This window comes from Botrytis fragariae (genome assembly GCF_013461495.1).
Source record: "Botrytis fragariae strain BVB16 chromosome Unknown tig00000050, whole genome shotgun sequence".
In the NCBI taxonomy this organism is placed as follows: Eukaryota; Fungi; Ascomycota; class Leotiomycetes; order Helotiales; family Sclerotiniaceae; genus Botrytis; species Botrytis fragariae.
In genome coordinates, this window is record NW_023500992.1 from 2,158,253 (window position 1) to 2,177,495 (window position 19,243).

General features: G+C 42.8%; 5 protein-coding genes across 5 annotated transcripts; 2 read left to right on the top strand and 3 right to left on the bottom strand.

The window, feature by feature from the left end:
- Window positions 1-3,602: 3,602 nt before the first annotated feature.
- Window positions 3,603-3,974, bottom strand: Bfra_004664 (uncharacterized protein; the record flags this gene model as incomplete). The annotated part of the gene is given in 2 exon segments (XM_037335063.1): window positions 3,603-3,915; window positions 3,928-3,974. The coding sequence occupies 2 exon segments, from the start codon at window positions 3,972-3,974 to the stop codon at window positions 3,603-3,605; spliced, it is 360 nt and encodes a 119-aa protein (XP_037193597.1).
- Window positions 3,975-5,532: 1,558 nt separating this feature from the next.
- Window positions 5,533-8,059, top strand: Bfra_004665 (putative chitin synthase d protein; the record flags this gene model as incomplete). Its single annotated transcript, XM_037335064.1, has 4 exons — window positions 5,533-5,571; window positions 5,663-5,829; window positions 5,887-7,738; window positions 7,790-8,059. 4 exons carry the CDS (start codon window positions 5,533-5,535, stop codon window positions 8,057-8,059), a joined length of 2,328 nt encoding a protein of 775 aa, XP_037193598.1.
- Window positions 8,060-9,547: 1,488 nt separating this feature from the next.
- On the top strand, window positions 9,548-12,204 carry Bfra_004666 (putative heat shock protein hsp88 protein; the record flags this gene model as incomplete). Its single annotated transcript, XM_037335065.1, has 5 exons — window positions 9,548-9,554; window positions 9,627-9,694; window positions 9,769-9,800; window positions 9,857-11,702; window positions 11,758-12,204. The coding sequence occupies 5 exons, from the start codon at window positions 9,548-9,550 to the stop codon at window positions 12,043-12,045; spliced, it is 2,241 nt and encodes a 746-aa protein (XP_037193599.1). The 3' UTR covers window positions 12,046-12,204.
- Window positions 12,205-13,551: 1,347 nt separating this feature from the next.
- Window positions 13,552-17,662, bottom strand: Bfra_004667 (putative regulator of nonsense transcripts; the record flags this gene model as incomplete). Its single annotated transcript, XM_037335066.1, has 7 exons — window positions 13,552-14,106; window positions 14,162-14,764; window positions 14,813-14,967; window positions 15,020-15,311; window positions 15,363-17,479; window positions 17,534-17,578; window positions 17,644-17,662. 7 exons carry the CDS (start codon window positions 17,660-17,662, stop codon window positions 13,552-13,554), a joined length of 3,786 nt encoding a protein of 1,261 aa, XP_037193600.1.
- A 1,066-nt stretch (window positions 17,663-18,728) lies between these two features.
- On the bottom strand, window positions 18,729-19,160 carry Bfra_004668 (uncharacterized protein; the record flags this gene model as incomplete). Its single annotated transcript, XM_037335067.1, has 1 exon — window positions 18,729-19,160. The coding sequence occupies one exon, from the start codon at window positions 19,158-19,160 to the stop codon at window positions 18,729-18,731; it is 432 nt and encodes a 143-aa protein (XP_037193601.1).
- Window positions 19,161-19,243: the final 83 nt, after the last annotated feature.

Here is a 19,243-nt window from a genome sequence, read left to right on the forward strand (position 1 = left end):
CAATAGTTCTAAAACAACAACTCGCTCACAATCAGTCTTGAAGTTATTATTTTTGTTGCTTTTATATGAGTTATTTTTGATCTTGATATAAGAATAAAGTTATATGGTTGTATGGTTATTGTATAGCGGGATATGTAATATATAGAGATAGCATTTCTCGTCCTCTCATCTCTTCTCATTCATTATTCATTCGTTCATTCGATGGAGAAATAAATATAGATATAGATATGCATATGTGTACAGAGTAAGTTCGAATAGCGAGTGTTATATATCAGAATGTATTTTATCACGTATACATGTGTAAGGCAAGAAGATGAGGATGTATTCATTTCTTTGGTGGAGAGGTAAATATAGATATGAATATGAATAGCAAGTTCAGACGGCTATGCGAAATAAACGTGTTTTATTATGTATCCATATTTGAATTTAGAAGCAAGGAGATAAGGAGCCAATATGTGAAACAATATAATTTGAATGGAATGGAAATGTATATATACCGTGTGTATATCTGGGTTGAGGCTCTGAAGATGAAGTAATAGGATGCAGGACTATGACTGTATACATCTGACTTAACACACCACGAATTCCAAAAAAAAATAAAAAAATAACCACACCAAGATATTCCCCCATAATAATCAACACTAACAATGAACAAGAATGAATTTTGTAGGTTGACGGAATATATAGAGATAGATATTCAACCTGCACCTGTACATTTACGCACTGAAAAGTATAATTCTCGTCTCCAATTAATTGGGAATGATAAATAGTATACAAGTAGTCGAAGGAATGAAATTAGAAGACAAATTTATTCCATCGCTCACACACTTGTGTCAAAGGTTGTTTTTGATGTTCGAGGTCAAGGAGAAGGGACAAGCTCTGCTAAGGGAGTCTAATCAAAGTTGCTAATTCGATTGATGGAAGTTTATCATACTAAAGTAAGATTGATGAGGAGAAGATATTGAAAAGCTAACTAGCTCTCCATGTTGAAAATGCATGCTAGTTTAAAAGACTATATAATGCCTATTTCCCAAGAGCAAAGCAAAGGCCGGCAAGATGATCAATATCGATGATGTGCAAACATGATCAGTAATCAGATTATAAAACCTAAAGTTCCGTACATGAAAGTAAGTCTGATCAGCAGTTTTGACACCAGATATCTGGACTGAGATCTAGATCTTGACAATCCACTCATTACCGCTCAGTTCGTCTACTAACCAAAGGACAAGCACTCACTTGTCATGTGTTCATACTAATAATACTGGTACTGAATCGCAAGTATCTTAGCACACTCTACCTAAGTACATAAAATCCATGTATATAAAAGGGGGGTTGTGCATATGAAATTCAATACATCAGCTTGCACAAAAAAGATATATGCCAACACAATACGAGAAGACTCCGCCACTCAGGAAGTTTCAAAAGTTTGAGAGAGAAAAAAAAGCAAAATCTGAATCATGATGACGATAAGAAAGGCAGAAATGAAAAATGTGAGTAGGAGGCGGTGAAGGGTGAAAGCATTGACCTTGAATCTTCCTCGCGATCTTTTGTTTCAAGATGATACCGGACTTCTTGAATGTGGATGAGACTAAAAATCATATCTACCCTACCTATATATCTTTGTAGTAATCCGTCTGATGTTTTCTGCGGCTTGCTGAGCCGTCATATCGAACTTTTGTGTTTTGGGTGTATTTTAATCTTTCAGTAGTTGTGTTAGGATACTTCGTACGTAGGATGTCCATGTACAATCCCATATATCGGATAAATCCTTGATTTTATATCTTGTAGACGTACAAAATCGTATTCAAGTGATGGAGCTGAGGTTGAGTTTCGTTAACATGGTAATACCTAAAAATACTCCGACTCTTGTTCTCCAATATTAAATGAGATTTTGACGATCTTTTGGGGAGGCACCACATGCATTTTGGTAACCTGACATACCATTCCTTTCCGAGGATCCTTAAATGTACTGTACGTACCTGCTCTCGTACACTTGGCTCAGAATGGTTGATGAGAATAAATGAAAAGAAAAACAATCTCGGTTGAGCCGAGGGTAAGGTAAGGTAAAGTCAGGCAAAGCCAAGAAAAAGCAACGATAAAGACTCAAGAGTCTGTCTAGCTGAAAGGATTGAATGTTTGTACAAAATAGGGCTTCCCATTTCCTACAATGTGCTCATAGAGAAACAATCAATGAGCTTTGATAAGTATCGTACAATCCATCAAATGAGTCTTTCTGTCAGGTGACGGTTGAATGGTATTTGAAATCAATCATGGATAGTCAAAATAGTCAGAATATTCTACCTAATTAGGTACATACTTAGCAATGCCGGTACATCTGGTCCTGGGTTAGGTCTTACTTCCAGAAAAGTTTGCTGATGTTTTTGATTCATGCCCAGGTGTCAAAAGGTCTGAGGACGGTCAAAGCAAATGAATATCTTTTGGAGATCTGAGAGGCTGAACAGGATGTCCCTTGTGGCGTAGATGGAGGCTGTTCGAACGCTAACTGTGTTTCTTATTACATCGTATTATTTGGTGATGCCATGTTTGTTGTCTGGGTATTTGCGGCTTGATCTTGACAAAATGTGCGGTGCAGATAGTGAAGAAGATGTGATGCATGGAATGGCCATGAAAGCTTGACGGCTGACATCTTCCGGCGGATGAAAGTCGGATCACCATCTGGGTATTGGCGCAACCGTTTTTTATCGTCGAGGGCTACACTGATGATACTAGGAGGAAGGGAAATGTAACCAACAGCTGAAGGACTCGTTATCCTTGTAGGACGAAGAGGAGTGGAAAATGCTCACACCCTCACACTCCTCCTTGATTTGACCGTATGTTACTGTGCAAGAATATCAATAGTTGAAGTTCTGCTGGTATCATCCTTTCTGCATACCTACCTACCTAGTATACAGTACAAATGGTAGTTTGTGTATGCACCTTGGCGAAAGAAGAGAAGAAAATAGATGTGGATGGCATAACCTTAAGTCCCCACAAAGTGTAGGATGTTAAGTGAATTTCGAAAAGATGGTTATGATCCTAGGATGTTGTAAAGATTAATTCTGGATCGAATCTCTTTCGGTCTGGGTGTTCCAATTCGGACGGTTTTCTTGTTCTCCTATGTTGTTTAACTTGTTCTTGTTACTACTTAGGTATGCATGCAATACTGCCGTGTCTTCATCGAATGTGCGTAGAATCATTGAAAGTCGAGAGTCAGGGTCCAACCGCCCTAGACATTTAGCTTGACGATAGCCCTCAAATTATAATGAATTACTCACGGGAAGGGATGATTCAACTATACTTGACTGGACTAAGTCGAATCACCATGAGTGATTAGAGTTTAGAACCGATTAAAATACTTGTTCTTTGATGCGAAGACGTGAAAAACGTGATTCGAATGTGGAGGAGGATATGTTTGAGAGTTTCAAAACTTGATGATCATTTTTATTCGACTTAGTGAATTCTTTTTCGAAACCTGTGAACCAGTGATCTACCGACCGGATACGATGTTAGCAAAAAATACAAGAAGAAGAATAGATTTTCCTGGCCAAGTATGTACAATGTGCCCAAGTAGAAGAGACTGACTGGTAGAGTATCATGCAATCTCAATCAATATATTCGCAAAGAATTGGCTGCTGTGCTTCTTGTAACCGCGTTGGAAAGGTCGTTTGCTGCAAAACCTTGCAAAGCTGCACTCGCTTCTTAGCTGCAAGATGAAACTGACCACTCGTTGCCCTTACATCCATGTTAACCAGGGACAGGAAAAAGATCCGGGCTTGACTAGGGTTGAGATATTTTTGACCATGGCGCGAACAATTCGGTGGTAAGGAGTGTGTTAAAAAATGGTACAGCACTGGTATACAAATTAATATCTGCGTAAACATATACCTCTTTCGAGAGTTTGCACCTGGGATGGCCCTTTATATTAACAAGTGGATATGGATAGGAAGAATGTGACGAGGAAGGCACCCAGGCATATCGATGATAGCTGGAGATATCAATACCTCAGGTGTCCACGATGTACATGTTGAGATGTTGTAGAGATCCTATCCACTATCCACATCATGTACCTACCTACCCTCCTACCTCCTGCCACACAAGCCGGGAACACTTGGACCTCCTAGCACCAGCGGAAAGGAACGATATGTGAATTAGAACGGACTAGGGTCCTGAATAGCTTGGCGGGAAAGATATTTCCACTCCACCACACCCCCACGATCATCAAAGCGCCTTGGTGATTTAGATGTGACCTTACCCAAAAGAGTATCGTTGGAACTTTTCATATCGACTAGATACCCGTACCCTCATGATTTCCATCCCACTTCCTCTCCTAGTCCCACGACACTTCCCTCGATTTTTATGTTTACATGGTGAAAACTAGCAGAGAGAAAAGCATCGGAGCCAGAGAGCCAATGGTTACATTGATTTCATCCCAGCTTTTTCCAATGCAGTGTAGTCTGTACAATGCATACCCTTAGAAGCCCCACGGACGCAGTCTAAAGAAACGGTAGAACATCTCATTATTGCTAATATGCACCCTGGGAGGCAAGTATAAGAAAAAGAACTTCACCCACCCCCCTCCTCCAAGTCAAGCAGGGGTTATGCTTTGACTTCCTTTTGGTATTCTCCTTCCTACTTGACCCTCGTGGACCACCTGTCGAACCTCTTCAAATACCTTTCTTCGACCTCATCATCTTCCTTCTAAATTCAAACATTCTTTCAAGAGAAAGATTCTTTGCTGGGTCGCCGTTGGAGCCAACATTGTCATCATATTCATTCGTTCCCACTGTCATGTTACTTTCCCCTTCTTAACCTTTTACTTCGTCACAATAACTGGAAGATTGAATCTTTCCTTTCCTTTCATCGTTTGAAAAAGAAATTTTAATTCCTCAAGTCGTTTGGTGAAACCTCAATTTTCCTTTTAGGACTATTTCGCATCTAACGGGCATCCATTCGTTTCAACCAAACATTAATTCGATATACCAAGACATTATACTGCAGCTTTCACCCATTTCCTGCTGTGATAGTCCAACTTGCGGCAAACCACGATAACCTGCATTTCATTCTCCTTTTCACGATCATTTCACAAAAGCATACAGAAATAATCTACGCCTCAAATCCGCCTTCTTGAGTGAATACGATTTATTCTTTCCCACACCATCTTGTGTCTACCTAAGCTTTTCAACCGATTAGGCGGAGCGTCGCTCAACATATTTATCCTCGAATTTTACCTGGTTAAACAGGAACTCGAATACCGTGTTACGGAAGATTTCTGAATTACTCAGATTGACCAATTCGCTGGAGAGTCATTGGTTTGTACGTTTGATGCATCACATATTTCTTCACAGACACACTCTGACGAATTTGCTCTTTAGTTACTCATCTCCAGACGGGCACTTTTCGAAACCTCGCGCATGGTGTTCTTCCGTTCCCAAACTTGAGATATTGCAGCCGGCGATTTAATATTTGGCCCAGATCCACACTACCCTCCTGCCGAAATTCTATTACATTTAAAACTGTTATTTGGGGTTCAAGATGGTCCAATACGATACTTCACCATGGCCGGTGAGAGATGTGAGTAGTTTTTTCCCTATTCAGACTCATTTCTTCGCTCTTTCTCACGATGGAGCTGTGAGGAGTAGTTCACTGACAATTTTGCTTCCAGATCGTCTACACCTCCATAGTGGGTTCAGTAATGCTTGCCGCATTCCTAGAGTGGTTTCTCTGGCTGGCAGCGTTCATGTATTGTCTGTTCAAGGTTTTCCAAAAGGCTGAGCACTGGTCCGTCCGGGTTTTGTCAGTAATAGTGGCGATTGTCTTCTTTCTCTTGAGGTACGAAATCTATTGAATAATATATGTGTAGGCTTTGCTAATCAGGATCTTCTACAGAGCGATTTATCTGCCCATTATGGTTGTCACGCTTCCTTTACCAGAAGGAGTCACTCAATATTTCCCAAAGGAAATGGTTACCTTCCTTCAATGGTTCGGATTTTGGTCGTTCGCAGCTCTTCTCACCATTCCATGGCTCTTTTGCGTATATCAAATTGTAACAAATTCCCTGGGACGAAAAAAACGTATAAAGCAAGTGTTAGATGAGCACTCAGCACCAAAGGTTGTGATTGTCATGCCATGTTACAAGGAAGAACCAGATATTTTGGTGACGGCTATCGATTCAATTGTGGATTGTGACTACCCTCCTTCTTGTATTCACGTCTTTCTTTCCTTCGATGGCGATCAAGAGGATGAATTATACCTTAAGACGATTGAAGCACTAGGAGTTCCGTTATCCCTAGATTCCTACCCAAAGAGTATCGACGTGACCTACCGAACTGCTCGAATTACAGTCTCCCGATTTCCACACGGTGGAAAGCGTCACTGCCAGAAGGCCACATTCAAGTTGATCGACAAAGTTTATACCGAATACCTGAAGCGCAATGACAACCTGTTCATTCTTTTCATCGACTCCGATTGTATTTTGGATCGTGTTTGTCTCCAGAACTTCATGTACGATATGGAGTTGAGCCCGGGGAACACCAGAGATATGCTGGCAATGACAGGGGTTATTACTTCGACTACAAAGAAACACAGTCTCATTACTCTGCTCCAAGACATGGAATACATTCACGGCCAACTCTTTGAGCGAACAGTCGAGTCAGGTTGTGGTTCCGTCACGTGCTTGCCAGGAGCTTTAACGATGCTACGATTTTCTGCTTTTCGCCGTATGGCCAAATACTATTTTGCTGACAAGGCTGAGCAATGCGATGATCTTTTCGACTACGGTAAATGTCATTTGGGAGAGGATCGATGGCTCACCCATCTTTTCATGATTGGAGCAAAGAAGAGATTTCAAATTCAAATGTGTACATCTGCTTTCTGCAAGACCGAAGCTGTTCAAACTTACCAATCTTTGATCAAGCAGCGTCGTCGTTGGTTCTTGGGATTTATCACTAACGAAGTTTGTATGTTGACTGACATCAGAATCTGGAAGAGATATCCAATCTTGGCCGTCGTGCGGTTTATGCAGAACACGATCCGAACAACAGCTCTACTATTCTTCATTATGGTACTTTCGATTATCACAACTACAAAGAAGGTTCAAGATCTTCCAGTTGGATTTATTGGTATTTCACTCGGCCTTAATTGGTTGATGATGATCTACTTTGGTGCTAAACTCCGCCGTTTCAAGATCTGGCTCTACCCATTGATGTTCATCATTAATCCTTTCTTTAATTGGTATTACATGGTTTATGGCATCTTCACTTGTGGACAACGAACTTGGGGTGGACCTCGAGCAGATGCTGGAGCTGCCGATTCGACCACAAGTCCACAACAAGTTATCGAAGCCGCAGAGGAGGCTGGAGATGATCTCAATGTTATTCCAGAAACATTCAAACCCGCTGCCGAAGCTCGAAACAATCAAATCGTTCGCCGCCCAACGCTTCCTTTGTTGCCCCCAACTCGTCTCGAAGGTCGTTTCGCGGCTGCGGAGAGACTCCCAGGTGGATGGTATCAACATGTCAATGACTCTCTTACTAGCGTTGCTGTCGGACGCGTTGCGCCTTCTGGACAAAATCCCATGGGATCCAGAGAATCTATCGATAGTTATGTGTCAGGGTTTACCGGCACAAACTCGGTGTACATGCCAAGACGAGTGGAGAGTATCATGGGAGAAGAGGATAGAAAGAAGTATGAGATTGCTCAAGCCAATCAAAAGGCACCAGCTGGAGCATACTACAACCAGGTAAGCAATAATAGTTCTGTGCAAATTGAATAGTGCTAACTATGTACTTAGGGATACGTTTATGAAATTCCTGATGGGCCAGAGGCCAAGGGTAAATTTCAAGATTCAGTGGAATCTTTGGCGTCCCTGGATGGAACGACATCAAATTCTTTGGCAGTTCCTCAAACATCTTCGTACCGAAATGGGCGAAGTCCTCTGGGTCGTTTGTCTTTGATTCGTTCCAATTCGAGGGATGACCCAATTGAGATGGAAGACCAGCGATCGGATAGAGATCAACATTCTGACGGTTCCAACTCTCCCGAACCGAAACCGAAACGTTGAGAAGAGTCTCAGGTGAAAATAGGGCCTCGACATTTTGGAAGGGAAATGGGATCAATCGGATTGGGCCCAAAGAGCCTGTAGGAAGGTTCATTGGCTGAAAAGTTCTACGGAACAAGCACAGGGGGGGTGGATTTCTTGGGCATTACGAAGGGCATTCATATAACATGGCATCTGCATATTGCATCTTGCATTTTGATGGTTTTTGATACACCATATTGAAATGGGCATAGCGCGGCGTACAAACAACCATACCAGACCACGAGCATAGAAAGGCACGTGGAGGAATTTTGCATCATAGAGGCCAGAGAACCATAACTCTCGGCAGGAGTTGTAATTAATGATAAAAGGAAACTGAAGAGAGAGCTACAGTAGAACAATTCGAATAAAGTAAACAAGTTTGCTGTCATGTCCACGGTTTGAATCTAAGCCCTAAATTTGGAGGTTTGTTTGACAAATAACCTTATTTATACAAGGATGTGGATTGCAAGAAATCATCATCATTACTGTGACTAGACATATGAATACGTTTATTAATGCCAATGCCTATAATGGTCCCAATGAAACTTGATACCTAACATTTATTGTTTTTGTGACAAAGAATAGGGCGAAACTCTTTGGGCCCTTTGATCCAAATGTGCCAACACAACATTTTCCCACCCCCCACCAAACAGACGTCACTTTACCAACAAAGTGGCTCAAAGTGGCTCCTACTCCTGCCAGGGTTTGCTTGGTGGCTCACCCATTTTCTTCCCCTTCCGTTTGTTTTCGCCTTATCGTAAGCTTTATCAATGATCGAGCCGTGTCACGTGATGAAGAGGGGTGAACGAAGTTGGTAGAAAGTGGGAGAATGACTGGAATTGTTTGGGGAGGGAGGGGAAGTCATTTGTATAAGTGCAGATATATTCGTAAGTGATTGTGTCAATATCAAAAAGGAAGAGAGACGAAAGGATGTGTACATGTTGAGTGTATACTGAATATTGTTATGGATATTTGTATTTGTATTTATATTTATATATACAATTTATACATACAACACAATTTAATCCATAATATTACGCAAGAACAAGGCTGTCGATTACATGTAAATAGCCGTGTATGGCAAATTCCCTGATGTAATGAAGTGAATTGGTCGAGAAAGATCGAGAAGTTTCTTCGTTAAGCTGGAAGCGCTTGTAGTGTAGTGTGGTGTGTGTAGACAACGGGACCGCGCCTTCGCCAGATTAGACTGAAAAATTAAAATTTCTGAGAACCCCTTCTATTTCGTACTTTGTCAAAAACCAAACCCAACTTGAGGATTTGATTATCAACAAGAACAACTTTCCCATATTCCCCCCAAAAGTTTTTATCTTTCTCTTTTTAGACTTTCCAAAAAGGAATCCCAATCTTTTAGATATCCTTTCTTCCCTTATCTTCAGAAGATTCTGCTTCTTCTTACCTTTACATACCTCCATTAACTTTTAAGCGCAAAGACAACAACTCAACCTCAATATGTCTGGTAGGTGATGAGTACTTTACCCAGTTCCGCTCTTTGACCAGGACTTTGATGCTAACTATCATGGTGTTATAGTCGTCGGTGTAGATTTCGGTACTCTTAACACAGTCATCGCGGTCGCAAGAAACCGTGGTGTCGATGTTGTATGTATTTTTACCCTCTTGGATGGGTTTTCCCTTTGGTGGGGGTAGTTTATGCTAACTGTTTTTTTGCGCAGATCACAAACGAAGTTTCGAATCGTGCAACTCCGTAAGCTATCTTGATTCCACTTCATTTTGAATACTTCTAACATATCTGCTATCTAGTTCCCTTGTAGGATTCGGACCCAAAGCCAGATACCTCGGTGAACCAGCGAAGACACAAGAAATCTCCAACCTCAAGAACACTGTTGGATCCCTCAAGAGATTGGCAGGTAGATCGTTAAAGGACCCAGATGTCGCTTTAGAACAAGATTATGTCTCGGCTCCTCTCGTCGACCTCAACGGTCAAGTTGGTGCGGAAGTCACATATTTGGGCAAGAAGGAAAGATACACTGCCACTCAACTCGTGGCTATGTACCTGAGCAAGATCAAACAAACAGCTTCTGTTGAGTTGAAGCTTCCAGTATCAGATATGGTCATGAGCGTACCAGCATGGTTCACCGATGTTCAACGTAGAAGTTTGATGGATGCTGCTGAGATTGCCGGTGTCAAGCTCCTCCGTTTAATGAACGATACCACTGCCGCTGCATTGGGCTGGGGTATTACTAAATTGGATCTCCCAAGTCCAGAGGAGAAGCCCCGTCGTGTGGCTTTCATCGACATTGGCCACTCCAACTATACCGCCTCGATTGTGGAATTCAGAAAGGGTGAACTCACCGTCAAGTCAACTGCTTACGATAGACATTTCGGTGGACGAGACTTCGACAAGGCTTTGGTTGAGCACTTTGCCGCAGAGTTCAAGGAGAAGTACAAGATCGATATCAAGACCAACCCCAAGGCTATGGTCCGTGTTGCTGCTGGTGCCGAGAAGTTGAAGAAGATCTTGTCTGCTAACGCCATGGCTCCTCTCAACATTGAATCTTTAATGAACGACGTTGATGTTAGCGCCATGTTGAAGCGTGAGGAGCTTGAGGCACTTGTTGAGCCACTTCTCAGCCGGGCCCATATTCCTCTAGAGCAAGCTCTGGCCGATGCCGGATTGAAGGCTGAGGATATCGACATTATCGAACTTGTTGGTGGTTGCACACGTGTCCCAGCTCTTAAGGAGCGCATCCAACAATTCTTCGGAAAGAACCTTTCCTTCACCCTTAACCAAGATGAGGCTATCGCGAGAGGATGTGCTTTCAGCTGCGCCATTCTTTCCCCAGTTTTCCGTGTCCGCGACTTTGCTATTCACGATATCGTTAACTACCCAATCGAATTCACATGGGAAAAATCCCCAGATATTCCAGATGAGGATACCAGCCTTACCGTTTTCAACAGAGGTGGAATTATGCCTTCAACCAAGATTCTTACTTTCTACAGAAAGGAACCATTCAACTTAGAGGCCAAATATGCCAAGCCAGAATTACTCCCCGGCACAATGAACCCATGGATCGGAAGATTTACCGTGAAGAACGTTAAGGCCGACTCGAAGGATGACTTCATGATCTGTAAATTGAAGGCACGTCTCAATTTACACGGTATCTTGAACGTTGAGCAAGGTTACTACGTTGAGGATATGGAAGTTGAGGAGCCAATCCCAGAGAAGGATGGAGAGAAGAAGGATGATGTGAGTAACCAAATTTCTGATACCATTCAACCCTATTCCGAAGACGAGCGTATCGCAAAACGTCCCCGTTTACAGGGACATGATAAACTAACACACACCACCAAGGCTATGGACACCGATGATAAACCAAAGACCAGAAAGGTTAAGAAGCAAGTCCGAAAGGGTGATCTTCCAATTGTTTCTGGTACCGCTTCCCTCGACACCTCCGCCATTGCCACTGCTTCTGAACAAGAAAACACCATGAACATGGAAGACAAATTGGTCGCCGATACCGAAGAGAAGAAGAACGAACTCGAGACTTACATTTACGAAATGAGAAGCAAGATCGACGATCAATATGCCGAGTTTGCAAGTGATGAGGAGAAGGAGAAGTTGAAGGCTAAGCTTGAGGCTAGCGAGGTTAGTTTTCTTAATCTGCTTATACCTGGAATGAGTCATACTAACTACGAAATAGGACTGGCTCTACGATGAAGGTGAAGACGCATCCAAGGCTGTCTACGTATCAAAGATGGACGATATCCGCATGGTAGCAGGACCAATTGCTCAACGCTACTTTGACAAAGTCGAAGCTGAGCGTGAGGAAGTCAGGAAACAAGAAGAGGCTGAGTTACAGAGGAAGAGAGATATGGCCGAAGCTGCTAAACAAGCTGCGATGGCCATGGAGGCAGCAGAGAGTGGAGGAAACGGTGATGAAGTCATGACAGATGCTGAAAAGGTTGAGCCAGAGGTTGAAGAGAAGTAAACAGAAAACATATGAAGTGAAAGGCGAGGGAGTTGGGTGGAAATAAATAGAATAGGCGAGACGTACGTTGTGGTACAACTGCGAAGCTAGGAATGATCTTATAGAATGAATGGATGTTATGAATATGAATACGATAAATGGAGTTTGAATGGAATGGAGTGATGTTGTATAATTTGATATGTTGTTTAAAGATATGGGAGTATGGGGTCTAGAGAGAGGGGAAACAGTGATGGAGGGGGAAGGGAGAAGGGGGAGTAAACGAGAATGTATGGTTAATAGATTGTTAATAGACGTTTATATTGTGTTATACCAACTAGTTAATGTCTACTTGTATACTGATCCAAGTTTCAAATCCTAAGGATGTTTAATGTAAAGGAAGGGAAGTCAAGTCAAGTCAAATCAAGTCAAGTCAAGTCAAGTCAAGTCAAGTCAAGTCAAGTCGGAAAGCCAGGAAAGCTTTCAGAATTGCAAGGAATTGATTACTTGAGATTACTGGAAATGGAAGAAGAAGAAGAAGAGATTAGCTCCTGGACGGTTAGGTGATTATTTATACCACGTTATAATTTTTACATATCGATGGGTCGTATGTGTATACATTCATCAGATGCATCACATAAAACAATACGATACGATTCGATTCGATACGGTGTAATATGATGCGCTTCTCAATTGATAGCGACATATGCTGAATCCATGCATTCACATTCCCATTAGCAATCTCTCCTAGGTATTCTAGGTTCCTCCAGTCGAGTCGAAGAGGACTAAGGACCGAGATACCTAGTAGTGAGGATGAAACGAACATATGCATGCAAGTAAAGAATGTAGAACTGTCGAGGACAACAGAGTAGGCAAGGAAGGTAAGCAAGTCTGAAGAGTGGATGAACAAAAATGAGATTGGCCACCAAATCCTCTAATCTTCATCACGGTACGGTCCTTCACCATCATCTATCTACCTCACTTCTCATGTACCATCAATCAACTCCGCGCCCATCCGTCCTGGTCACCAGAGTGAATTGTAAAGTTCATCTCTAGGATCCTCACAAGAGCCACATCTGCGTCCTCCATCTCCACTACGTTTGTCGCTTCTTTGGGGTTAGCTAGCACCTTGACACATATCAACTCATCATCCATCATTGGAATTGGTTATTTGCTGATGCATTGGGTCTCGGTCGACGATGGGACACGTTGAATCATACCCCTAATGAATGAACACCCGAAGAAGAAGCATCCACAGACTGCGGTGAACTTCATCGAGTGGACAGAGAAGAAGTGTATACTTATATGTTCGCGAACTCAATCCCCAAGTCATAGTTCGGGGTTGAAATGCGAATATGATAACACCAAATTTTATCATGTCCTATTAAGCGGTCCCCGAGAAAAGGGGAATATGTCAGCACTCGTCTATCCTTGTTGTTTTAGTAATGTTGGCAAGAAGAAATGAAAGCAATTTTTTTGAGCTGTCCTCTGTTCAAAGTAGAATACCAAATTGCCGAAATGAAAGCCAGATTAATATCTCGGACGGAACTTCTTGGAAATACTTCCAGGCGTATCTCTCATTGGCAGATTCTCTTCCTTTGTGGGGGAACCTTTATCTTTTGGGCTACTTTCAACAGTGAGGTTTGGGTATGACTTGGAAACTTTTCGCGTAGATACTGAAGTTACCCCAACGTCCAACTCAGGAATATTTCGGGATTTACGATTCTCTTCTTTTAGGGCATTTCCTGGAGTTTGAATCTGAGAAGACTCTTTTGGGGGACCATACCAATCAACATCACTAAGCTGTAGTTTTCTTGACCTCTGTCCACTACGGTTACTACCAGACTTATCAGATCTGGAGAACGTTGTAGTGGCATTTTTATCGAAACCTGAAGTGAAAGTGTGAATATTGGGATTAGGGAGTAAGGGTTGCAGTGCAGAGTCACCATCTTGTTCTTCGCCATCGTTGAGATCATAATTCAGAACTAGATTCTTGATGCGTTGTTGCTCCTCGCGCTCGGCAGCTTGTTGTGATTTCATAGCGATTGCGAAATTTGAGTCTGAAGGGAGGGCTACCGTTCGAGTCTAATAAGTGAATAGTTAGTGACAATTGCAATATTTCGCGGAAGCGAATTCTGACCTGTTGTCGATTACCACGCTTTGTTAAGAGTGAGAATGCCATTGTACCGCTGGATGGACCATTTTCTGAGGTAGTCTCTTTAGGCAATTCGCTTGGGTTTGCGACTTCACGGTCTTTGCGTCTCATGGGAAGTGGAACATCGAAGGTCGCTTTTCGTTCAAATTTTCTGGAATCTAGACTCTCAGCCATCATTTTAGCATACTCACGTTCGAAGTCGGCTTCATCTTCGGGATCGATTTCTTCTTCCTGGCGAGTGACTTTGAAGTTCTCTTCTTCTGATTCGTTTCCTGTTGGTGATGTCAAATTGTCGGTATTAGCATCAATTTCTGTTTCTTCTTCTGAATCGAGAGAAACATCGTCGACATCTCCTTCTGGAATGCCTGCATCTCCTTCATCTGATGATGCCTCACTGTCAGGCTCCTCTGGTTCAGCAACCTTCTCGATGCCAGCAGTCTTTTGATCCTGGGCCATGGCCAATTGGAACGCACGACTAGCTTCTTCTATGTTTGAAGCAAGCTTCCATTGAGGTCTTGTGGCCGCGTAAACATCACTGACGATGAATTCAATGTCCATGGGGAGAGGATCTTTCGTATAAATGTAGTACTACACAGGTTAGCATGGCAGCAATAATGGGATTGTAATATAATATACCTGGAAGAATGACAAGAAGTAATCAAGTTTCTTGCCCGCTGCACCACGACTAAAGAAAACGCCGCAACTTTCTAATAGAATTGCTACAAGACGAATCCTGAAAAAGTCATCAGGCATATCGAAAGGATTGATGCGACCAGGGACAGGTGGTCCACCTAATCATGTTAGCGTGCTGCAAAATTGTAAAATGCTGCGGTTTAAACTCACCATGACCAAATGTCAAAATACGGTACATTGTGTCAAATATTACAGGATGATCTACCATTCGAAAATTGTACAGTTCCCCAAGGTATTTGGCTTCTGCAATCCGACGTTGATTGAACTTAAAATCATTTTGCTCCAAACCAACAATAATGTATTCCAATACATTGTCAATGACTGTGATTACAAACCCTTGGTGGTAACGAAATAGAGCGCTTGTAACAATTGCCAAAAGATAAATGTTACCATACTTCACCTTTCCGGGTTTGGAGAGGACTTTTTCGAGAATAGTGACAACCTTTCATAAAATGTTAACAAATCTCCTCTAAAGTTTGAGGATAGCACATGCCTCTGATTCTTCCCAGTGAAGTCTACGAATTGACCTGATAATTCTAGCATAATTTCGTGTAGTCATATCAGAATAGACAAGCTTGCGAATGAATAAATCAATTGGAGTTCTCTCCTTTTGCTGGATCGTTGGCCGTAGAGGCGGGTCTACATAGTAAACGGCATTTTCGATCAGCATCCGCTCCTGTTGGCCAATATGTTGGACAGACTTCTTGCGTTTTAGTGTTTCCAAGAAGGATGTCATTCGAGGGGACATATCTGGATTGCGAAGTAAGTATCGACCACAGTTTTCTAGCAAGTTACATATGATCTCAATATTCATCCGTGAGAAGTCGTCAAGACTGACTTTCAAGCAATGGAATATAACATGCTCAGGAACAACGCCAAACTTGGTCAGCTCAGCTAAGTAGCGGATGTTTCCTAGTCGGGCTTGGCCTAAGAATTCTTTTTCCTTGCGACGTTGAAGGCTACGGAATTCTTGATCAAGGTGGTCAACCAAGCCTTTGATAATGTCAGGCATGTACTTTCCCAGTGTTGCTACTAGTCTTGAGTATGACGGCAGAAGATCACTGCGACCCTTAGGAACCTCTTGCACAGCTTTGATTAAACGATTACGAGAAGCTTTGGAGTTCAAGAAACAGAAATCAATAGCAGCCTCGTCAATCAAGTCTTTGTTTGTAAGATCAGGGAGTCTAGCAAGCAATGCATCGACTTGGGCACCAATGGTTTTGTTGGCAATGGCTGTGGATTGATCATCATCCGCGGTCTTTGCTGTGGGCGCAGTGGTCTCCGCGGGAATCGTCTCGGAAGTGTCGACCTTTTTGCCCACTTGCTCGTCCGTATCTGTTTTCTTCTTTTTACCATCTTCGAGGAGCATACCCGGGACCTTTCCTTTGAGATCTACCAGATTTTCGTAGAACCTCCGCTCATCTTCGTCCTCCCAGATACCTGCGCCCTCGCCCTCCCCTCTCAGGTAGTCGCCAGCCTTCACAAGCCCAATGCCTCCATTGCCCAAGGCCGAAGAATCATCGGAGTCTTTAAGATCTGGCATTTCTGCGCCAATGGATTCTGCGAGGACTTGAGCGTTTGATACAAGTCGTTCTTGCCCTTTAAGGGCCTTCTCGTAATTTGCTTGGCGATCCTCAAACAATTGGCCAGATTTGACATATGCTTCTGAGTCTTTGCGGGCCTGTTTAGCAATAGCCTTCTGATCGCGAATGATGTGTGCTTTGACATCTTCAAAATAGCGGTTGAGGATATTGCGGAAACGCTCCTGGAGTTCAGGTGAAGCAAGAGGGGCATCTTCGGTCGAGTTCACTAAGGGTGACGTCACTTCCACCGAATCGTTCTCGTCGCCGTCCTCATTCTCACCTTCACCCTCGGTGGCATCATTCGTCGTCTTCGTAGTACCGTCTTCCTCCACAGTTTTTCTGCCCTCATATCCAGCTTCTCTGACACCGAGTATGTCCCAACCAAATGCCTTTACAAAAATTACCAGTAAGGGCAGGTTCGCATGATCCCTATCATGACCCAGAAGATCCTTGAGAACTTCTAGAGGAAACGGTTCCGCACCTCCCCCCTTTCCAGCTCCGTTCGGTTTCGCTTTATTATCTGGTGCCTTGTTCGATGATCCTGAAAGAGATTCCTTGCCGTGAGATGCGTCGTCTGGTCGAGCAACATCGTCCAACGTTCTCAAAACTCCCACCAGCCACAACTCGGTGACAACTCTCAAAAGTACTCTCTGTCGTACAATTCGCTCCTTTTCTTCCTTCTCCCGGGCTTCGGCTGCGAGACTCTTCAATAACGACTTTTCGGGTGTAGCCAATCCTTTTCCTACCAACCACCCTAGAAACTCCGTAAATTCTGCTGGCCCAAAACGCTGATGTAATGCGCTGACAATTTCTACACCAGCCTCCACCTCTCCCGGCGACTTAAGTCTGCAAAGCCCTTCATAACAAGCTGATATAATTTCCGAGAGATATTTGTGTAGGCTAAGGGTTCGTATTTCTTGTAGGAAGGTGCTAAGGGTCGCAGCTGAAATTGCGGTTCGAAGGCGCTTGATAAAGGCTGTGTTCTTCTTGAGCGATGAATCTAGTGACTTGTTCACGGCATAAATGTCTGTATTCAACGTTAGACAGAATAGTTTATGAGTTGTTCGCATATCAAACCAACCTTTCTCGCCATTCCAAGCGCGGGTGTTTAAGTCGCGCAATTCGCCTTCAAATCAATATTCACGTCAGCCTACATGTCTGCATGTCGTAGGGTAATATGCAAGTACTCACGCTTTCTCTTGCGATCCATGATGAGCCTATTCAGGCCGGATCTTTATGATTTGAGGTGGGGGGTGCGATATGTGTTCCTTGCGCCCCACATCAGGGATTTTGTAAGAAAGACCAAAGGTAGTATGACTTCACAGAAGCAGACAGATGCATCTGGATATGAAGGTTTAGTTTTGGGGGAGATTGTTTCCCTTTGAATTGATTGACCAGCGCCCTTTTATGCAGGTTGAGAGAAATTAGAAGTTGAGTCGAAAGATGGGTTGTGAGAAAGTTTCCCAATAAATTGTGGAATTGAGGAATCACAATAGAGAATATTAAAGGTAGCCCGTGCGAGCCTTGTCCCTTGCCTTTCCCAAATATACTACTGCTACTGCTACTGCTACCGCTCCTGCTCCTGCTCGAATGAAGGGATCAAACTAACAACCCTACTACTGTTATCGATTAAGCTTCTGTAACCCAAGAAAGATACATCCTGATGAATATATTGAGATGTTCCAACCAACAAACCAAACAATAATTTCTCGATTGGAATTCATGTATTTCACCAGGGTAGATAGATTGCTACATCTACGGTGGATAGGATGTATTGTTTCTGTATTGTTTCTTTGCTTGTTTTGTTTGTCAGTCAATCGCTACCACTACATGTTATAAAGCTAGTGAATTAGTGAGGGTAGGTAGACATAGCCGTCTTGTCCTGCATAAGAATAGTTGCACCTATACAACCATATACAATGATTGCGTGTCATGCCAATAAGCCTGTTGAGTCTACATCTTTCCTTACTTGTCGGTCTTGGTACATGATAGCTTTAGTGTGCTCACAATACTGTCATCTCATGTAGGTAATCAATCAGTAAGAATACAATATTGCCCACTTATTCTCATTGCCAAGGGTCTGAGAATACATTTATTGACTATCCGATGTGTTGACTTCATTCGTCTCACAATACTTTCATTCAAAGGGAACGAACCTTCACACAACTAAGAGCCAAAGCTTGTGCACCCTCTCTCTGAGTTTTCATAGGAAAGATTGATCTCAAACTCTCCTCAGTCATAACCCACAAGAATACCAACCTGTACAATGGTTGACCTCACAGGTTCATGTTCATTAACGAAGGGATCAAACAGCAAAGCAGAGTGTCTACGGATCTTTCATCGAAGCCTGACAGAGCACTCAAACTTCCATGCTGGAGGTTTGCATGCTGAGTGGGCCTTTGAGCCTTTGCTACAGCGACTCGATGATGCGAAAGGACATCCCTCTTCCAACAATATAGCAAGATCCAGACAGAATTTCCTATTATATCGTTGACTTCAACGTTATGATCAACTTGCCACAATATACTGGTTTGCACGATGCGCATATGTGATGCAATACCCTGAACCGTCTGAAACTTTTGCTTTACTTCAGTAATGGCTGTAAAGGTTTTATCTGGGTTGGCAGACACTTTTGTCGTATTCCCATTCCATTCTGGAATATCACCCTTTCCTTCTACCGATAGTTGGATAAACGGGGGCTCGACCATCTCGCTGCGAGTATCTAGTATACGTCATCTGATTTGATGGCCGTGGCAAACAGAAACAAGCTCAAATACTCAGCTTTGACCAG